Source organism: Ceratina calcarata, unplaced genomic scaffold, assembly GCF_001652005.2.
Source record: "Ceratina calcarata isolate Rehan_Ccalc_2016 unplaced genomic scaffold, ASM165200v1 scaffold390.2, whole genome shotgun sequence".
NCBI classification, from domain to species: domain Eukaryota; kingdom Metazoa; phylum Arthropoda; class Insecta; order Hymenoptera; family Apidae; genus Ceratina; species Ceratina calcarata.
Window position 1 is genome coordinate 372,603 of NW_017162324.1, and position 8,004 is coordinate 380,606.

General features: G+C 43.6%; 1 protein-coding gene across 2 annotated transcripts in view; it reads right to left on the minus strand.

The window, feature by feature from the left end:
• The window catches only part of mthl1 (adhesion G-protein coupled receptor methuselah-like 1), a 137,210-nt gene extending 134,685 nt beyond the window's left edge, over positions 1-2,525 (minus strand). The window contains exons 1-2 of one of the 2 annotated variants that reach the window (XM_026814672.1): positions 2,456-2,525; positions 1,213-2,369 (exon numbers count right to left, since the gene is read on the minus strand). In XM_026814672.1, coding sequence (XP_026670473.1) covers positions 1,213-1,733 — 521 coding nt within the window. In that variant the 5' untranslated portion in view covers positions 1,734-2,369; positions 2,456-2,525. Of the gene's footprint in view, positions 1-1,212; positions 2,370-2,455 lie in introns of those variants that run through there. The other variant, XM_018026861.2, reaches the window with a different exon arrangement.
• Positions 2,526-8,004: the final 5,479 nt, after the last annotated feature.

Consider the following 8,004-nt stretch of genomic DNA (forward strand, 5'->3'; position numbering starts at 1 on the left):
CCGACGTCTGATTTCTTTTTAATTATAGGAAATGCGTTTTTCTAAGGTACATAAACTTTTGGGATTGACTGTATAGCCAATACATTCTTAACAGTGCAGTGTTTGGATAAAAATGAAATTAAAGTGAAAGGGTTTGGAATATGTGACGTGTTAAAAATGATGATTCAGGTGTTTATAAATTCTTATCTTGTAACGCTAAGCTAATAGTTTCGGATTCACCCTTAGAAACTAGGACGTATCGGTTAACCAATTTTAAACTAGATAGGCGAATGTTTGAGTATTATGAAACGGTCGAAACTCGGTTCTCCGTAACTTATCTCAGAATTGGCAATAAAACGTTTACCTACCCGGAAACGCAATAACGAAATAAAAACATCGAGTCACGCAGACGTCTGAAACGCGATTTTACTTTTGAGAAGCAACGCACGCTTGAGTCAGACAAACTGACAAAAAAATTAGAAGGGAAAGGGGAAGAGAAGCCGGTATCACGGGCCACGCGAGGAAAAGGAAAAGCAACGAAGGTGTACGTATCGCAAGAATTTATCTAGGAAACGCGCTGCGCTGGCTGGCTACAGAGAATGCCAACAAAGTCCAAGGAACGCTTAGGCCTGAACGATTGGGTACGCGATTAAAACAGAGCCCAACGCTTTTCCGTCTCTCTCTTTTCTCTGTTTACCGTACCATCACGCACCTATCGCAAACACCGCTTTCCCAAGTGGAGGAGAGAGCAGGCACATTTTTTTCCCCCGCGTCTGGTCAAACGACAACCAGCACCCGATAAAAATACACCCGGAGATCCGCCGAAACCGATAAATTCCCATGTAACCGCGATTCGGAAACGATTACAGTTATATTCCCAAAACTGGCCGACGATCCTCCGAACTCCGAGGATCACGCCGGAATACAAATCATTCAGGGATATGTATTTGTCTGCAAGGAATATTGATGCTCTCTAGCTACACTAAATTATGCTGCTTTGTTTGACACACGAATTTAATAGTATCTACGTGTTTTCGCGTGGCCGCGGCTGCGTTTGCCAGCCTGTCGTTATCTATAGATGCTGAACTATTCTTCCTACACTCAATGTAAACATATCAGTTCAATCGTTCTAATCTACAATAATAGAAGAACGATAACAGTTCGAGGAGGGTCGTCAACCTTTTTGACAAGCACAAATTGAACGAATATCGACAAGAGGAATTCAGAACTCACATCTCCTCAGAAAACGCCGCGTCCTCGCCGCAACAGCGTCTGACCCGTGGCCTCATGGTAACAGCCAGGTTTTCGACCATTCGTTTTTGCACGCAGGCAAGAAGAGCGTTCGAATCGGCACAGTACTCGCCAGGCTCGAACTTATCCTCGGTATCGATCTCGATGATCGCGCTCCCGTCATCGAGAAGCACGAACGGGTTGACTGTACGGTACGGTACGTATCTCAACTGCGTATTCTCTCCGCAATCGGGTTTCCTCCCTTGGATGATGTTCCATTCAGCCGGTGGATGCTCCAAAATTGTTCTTAGAGACGGCGAGTAGATAACAGGCTTCCAGTCGTTGCCAGTGGGCTCGCAACGCGTTTCCGCGTCCACATCGTTGTCGGAATCCTTCACGAGATGCTCCTTGTCTCGGCAACACTTTAGAATAGTCAATCGTGGCCTCGTGGACTCGTTGGCAGGCTCAGAGAATGCGAGCACCGCCAGCGTACAAAGGATCGCAGCCAGGTACACGATCTTCATTATCTCGGGGCAAATTACGCGTCGCGGTTAAAACGAAATAACGAACATCACACGCTGAAGTTCGATGTTAGATCGTTTCAAAGTCACCGAGAGTCTGGTAATAATAAACGTACACTCACTGTTAATCACGTATACACACGAACCTCGAATCGCAGTCCACGCGACTGTTTGTAAACACCGTTTAAAATTCACGTTCTACGTTCTAATAAAATGTAAAAAGGTTTGTCTCGTAATTTACGCGAAATGCTACTCGACTGATGATTAAAGAAACGAACGAGATACTCGCGAGGGGTTAAGCGATTTTGGCGCGTTCGCACGAAGATTCTAGCTAGAGATCGGACGAAAGTCTCTCGCTCGAAGGCTTCGGAGGTACTGAACCACGAGGCTCGAGCCACCGGCGGCAGCGTGGCTGGCGAATGCGCGCGCACCCGCTTGACTCCCGCCCTTATTCAACTACATCTAGCCCTCTTCTTTCTTCGCATCGGGACGCCTGGCGCCGCGACGCTTACTTCTCCGTGGCCACGTGCTCGCTCCCACTACTTCCCCAGTCGGAAGTGCAACGGTACCTTGCGTGAATCTCTCTTGTTTCTTCCTTTTCCGTGGGAGACCAGCTCGCCATCCGTTCTTTGTTTGTTTCTATTTTTATTTCGAAAGGTATAGAAATTTAGCTCACCGACAATTCATTGAAATTATATTATTTGTAGATTGAGTATAATATTTACTTTTTTTTAAAGATTTCCGCGAATTTGTAAAAACTTGGTTTGATAATTCCACTCAGAAATTGCATTTCCATATCTTCTAAGATTTCTTTTTAACCTTAAATAAAAAGAAAAAATACATTTATTTATAAAATAGAAAATTTTTACCAGGAGTATATAAGGCGTAGCACTAATTCTTGTAAGTTTATAAAAACGACAAGGATCCCAGAATTGCATAGAGCAACATGCGAAAATGAATCGCGAAGATCTGTAGGTTTCTGCGAAGATACAATGGTCAGCCGGAATCGGTGAGAAAATATACAACACTGCCCTTGCGTTCATTATTATTGAAAGAAGAAATAGCTAAGTGAGGAACATGGAAAAACCCCCTAGTACTCTGCCTATTTTCGACTTCCTGGCCATGGCACCGATGCGACGCGACGGTAGGCGATCGCGTGCACAACTCGGCGACGTTAATGACCGAGGGAATCAAGGTAACAGTACGCAAGATCAAGTCCATAAACCATCCTCCCTACGATCGCCTACGGAACATTTTCCACGTATAGCGCGCTGCTCCTCGTCGGCTCGGATAATTTATAGTGGCTTTAAGTTCAACAGAGATTAACACTGTGTACCGTTCGATCCCGAACCAGATATTCTAAGAACCGTGTTTCTATTTTCAAGTACTCGCGAAATTATTAGCAATACTGTGATTCAATTGTCTTTCACTACTTACTTTCTTGTATGTAGAAGAATCTACAAACATTTAAATCATATAATCACATAATTAAATCATATAAGATCAATTAAAAAGAAACCTCCCTATATTAAGCTATTTCCCCTACTTCACAATATTTTTACTGATTAAAATACAGCGTTCTTTGATAATTGTGAAATTGTAGTAAATCTTGATAATGCAGTAGAAGGTGAAGGCGAAGGGTAGATCTTAACATTGAAAGCGTAAAATCGTGAAAGATTTTCATGGAATTCTGTCAGGTACATAAACTGGTTATTGATGGCTATGGCTAGCGCTGTTCTTCTTAGAGTTCCTCGAGCGTTCAGTATAACGCGGTCGAAAATTGATTCGGGCAACCCGTAGTGGAAGCCTTTCGGAGTAAAAACCGTTCGGACGGGCTCCTTTTTACCCTGCTGGCGTCGAAGGAGCGAACAAGACGCTGTTCCGGGCCGACAAGCGGAAACGCTTTAAAAGTTTCGGACGGCGCCCAATTAAACTTCTTCGCCATTTCCGCGCGGCGAAAATTGGGAATTTATGTCCGCGTTGGGGACCGCGTTCGTGAAATTTTGTCAATTAAAGTGTCCTTAGCATTACGTAGCGGCGGTGAAGGGAAACGGTGGGAGCAAAGTGAAAGAGGGGAAAAAAAGTTCTCAGTGAATTGTTTGTCCCAACACCGATTCGCTGCCGTTTTTTTCCCCACCTTAATGCGTAGCTTATAGCGAAATTAGGGGTGGAGATGTATGCCGCAATTACGGCGGCTGTCCCCCGGCGCGACGCGACGGCTGAAATATCACGACCAGCCGAGCGCCGCCGTCGCCGTTTGCAATTTTATCGAGCCTTTCCGATAAAATCGTTTTTCAAATTTCGCACGAGGCCACGCGCGCTCACTGCACGCGCTCCCGGTTAATAGGAAGCTTTGGAATCCGAAGCAGCGCCGGCACGCGTAAATCACGAGGAAACAGAGAACGGTCTCCACCGCCACACACTGCCAGCCATGTATCGCGTTGTACCGGTGCGTCGCGATGCAACTCGTGCACGCACGTTAATAGGGTTCCGTGCACTGCCCTCTGAACGTAATACAGATTTTATCTGACCCCTCTGGGTTGAATGGTGGCGTCTCTGGCTCGTAGAAGGGCACAGGCCAGACGGTTTGATCCGAGCGGTCGGACAATTTCGAAATCCGGCGGAATCATTGCCCGATCGACCGTTACTCATTAAGGGAATCGAGGCTGTGATCGTATCTCGAAAATAATGCTCCCGGCCGCGGCATCGATAATGCGTCTCACCCCCTCGCCCCTTATCTATGAATTTATGAATTGCAAAACCGATCGACCGTCCGCCCCCTACGGTTTTGTTTTACTAATTGAACGGTGAAATAATGAAAAGCACCAGGGAAGATGCACCGCGGCGCCAATATTTAGGAGTCTCCTGGCGAGACCCCAGTTCGTGTGATGATTATGGTCCACGCGACGCCGCGCTGCCGCGCCGTGCGGTTTCGATTAATGCACGAAATATATTTATCAACGGTCCTTAAATGATGCACACTGATTTCGGTTCCATTTAATTCAGACCCGCGGCGGAAACTGTACAAAATAACTTGTCACTGCACGTATTTGAAAAGCTGAATCAGCGAAACGAAGCGAAGCTGAATCAAAAGCTACATTTCACTCATTTATTTAATTCATGTATGTATTCATACAGGTTGGTATCCTTTATATGTATACTATTTAATTTTTCACATTTCCCAATGGGACAAATGGATTAATTAATACTTTACATTTTAAAATTAGAGAGACGTCCAGATGCATCGCAAAGATATTTAATTCACAATGAGAAATGCGAATCGCATCCTGAAAAGGGGAAGACTTCGCAGTAAAGTTAGTCATGCGGCAGAGGCGATGATAACGCGTCGTTCGATTACGTCACGTAGACCGTAAAAGTGTCTTCCTCGCGCGAAGCAAAGGTTACACCTGCACTCTCGCGAGCTTAATCTCCAGCCTCATAAATAGGGGAACCCATGGGAGCGACGTCGTCGATCATAGCGATCCCGAAACAGGGGCCAACCGGGGAAAATTAACACGCTTCTTGTCGAAGAAATGGCTCGCTGTACCGAGATAATGATCCGCCAGTCTTCGAAAGCTTGCACGAAACTCCTCAGCCCTGTCCATTTATCCACGTTCGTTGCGTCTACTTAATTATCTCAGATACATGCTCTCCTTCTATCTCCGTCATCAATTAATCAATGATAAATGAATCTAAGCAGCTGGCGTCTGTACAATAACTTATTCATTACTATAGTTGTTTCAATACATATTTTCCTATTATTATACAATATTCAAAAAACGCTTTATTGAAGCTAATGGAATATAGCTAGTGTCAATATAATTCCGGTTTGTGAACTGTGTAAAATTGGATAAAGCGTAGGAAAAGGTGGTGTAAGATAGGGCAACATTGTTTCCCAAAAACTTTAAATACTACTGTATACATATAATGAGAATATAAAAGTCAGTATGAATGGATGCCAGTTCGAAAATGTCAATGTTACAGGCCACACGTGTCGTAATTTACAATGTAATATTGAAAGTCTCCAACATTGTAACTTGAATATAATGTACTAAATAAAATGCAAATATACTAATAAAGATTATTTCAAAAATCTATTCCACTTTAATTTTTCATTCCGTCTTACCCCAGCTTTTAATTTTATGATACACGCTTGTATCAATAAGAAAGCATGTTTTTCATGAATATTGAAGATGTTATCTTACTAATACCGTGAAAGGCGGCCGATTAATTTTCTTGCTCGGCGATCGCACGATACTTAATGTAATAAAATCGGTCCCGTAGGTCCACGCAGCATCAGAGAGTAGAGCCGACGGAAGTTTTTCCAACGGACGCGATTATTACGCGAAAGAGGGAGGGTTCACGGCTGATCGAGGATGATTAAAATAAGCTTCGTTAATTAAAGATCCTGACGAGGCTAGCGGCCGCCCTTCGCGATTACTGCAAATTCGCTTAATTCGTCTCTGATGATCCTGTTAGCTGGAGATTTTCATTACTCCGGTCCGAGCTCCCCGGCGGAAGTGGGAATTATACGCGGACGCAATTAAACGGTGAAATACGTAGCGCATTCGAAAGTGGGCAACTACGATTAACGAGCGTCTACTCTTCTTTAGATCCGAACTTTTACCCGCGAAACAATTCCGACGGAGAATCGGCGCCGATAATAATTACGACCGCACAATTCACCCTGGAGCTCGAAAATATTCGAAGATCCGGTCGCGTACTTACGCGAAGCTCCGCTCGCCGTGAAAACTCAATCGTAATGGCCTATAAACGCCCCCCATAAAGATCATAACGGTACATTAAACCGTGGTATCCGTGGAAACTTCGCGCGCTCTAATCTTTCTCCCTTTCTTCGCTTCGGTCTTGTTTAAATGCGTCTGAACGAAATTTAAGACCCCTCTCGACTACGTATACACATATACACCATTTATAATTCTTAAGACATACTGTAAAACATATAACGAGATCAGAAAAATTTCCTAAAATATAAATATGACCGAACAAATTAAAATAAATAATGTGCATAATTTATTGTAAGATTTATTATAAGATTCTTCAGCCATTCTATTCTCGTTTCTAAACTTAAAGCGTATGGCACTTTCAGAAGTTTCTTGGCTTGGCTCAGCAGCTTTATCTCCAACGAATTTATTTATAGTATTATTACTATGTGATTTAATAAATTCGTATCGTCAGATCTACTCTTCTCTTCGAATTTTTCCTAATTTCTTTGCATACTTTCCCCAACTCTGGTGGTCGAGACTTTATCAAAGGCAATTTTCTTTGTTTCGATACGAAGATAGTTAGCGTTTGGATAAAGTGGCACGTGCAAGGTTATCCGCGCGGTATAATTGGAATTTTAACCGTGCGCAGGCACGCGAACGGGGATCTTATAAAACATCGATACAGGCTTAACTTGTTCCTCGGGTACCAAAAGAAAGAACAAAAGGCGGAGTCAAAGGTTGCGGGCTAAGGTAAGATCGGCTAATTGCGATTCATAAATTTTATGACAACGTCAGCCAGCTTGCACCGACGAGTTATTTCTAAACGTGTAACAATTGACGCTGGGATACTGAGACAGGCTGTTAACCTTAGCTTATGGCGGTTTAATGACCTGCAGAGACCGGAAACTATAAAAATATAAATCTTCGTCACGAGCAAGATATCTCTTCTCATTGTTCCTCCATCTGTATGTACAGATATAATAATCGTACTTAACAAATTCACCATGCTAGCATTGTTTAAGTGTATAGTCTATACATCCTTAACAGGTATTCAATATTACGTTAATAAAACTCCGTGTAAAATTGTAGAAATTTTGCGAGACTATTAGAAAAGTTATTGTATTTTGAAATTTTCACGTATTACGTGAATCTCTTTGGAATGTATAAAAATAGTGAGGAAGTGTAATTCCCTGCGGATGAGGTTACAGGAAACGGACGGTAAAAACAGAGAACGCACGAGTGACATTCGTCAGGCTTCTAGCTACGGGATCTCCGTGAACTCAATTTTCTGACTAGCGCGAGATAAGGGCTGGTCTCTTCCGGCAGCGAGCACCGAGCCTGACTGCCACCCTCGTCACTTTGATATCGATGAGGGTAATTTACGCGAACATTGTTGGCGAAGAAGATTGATGCGTCGAGTGCGTGCAAGGGTACCTACAAACCCCGCGGCCGTTCTCTCCTTTTTTTTTTATCCTCCTTCCGCCTTCAGTTTCTCTCCCGTTCACCGTTTCCCCTCTACGCTTCGTTCTGTCTTCTGGCCTTCTCCTTCT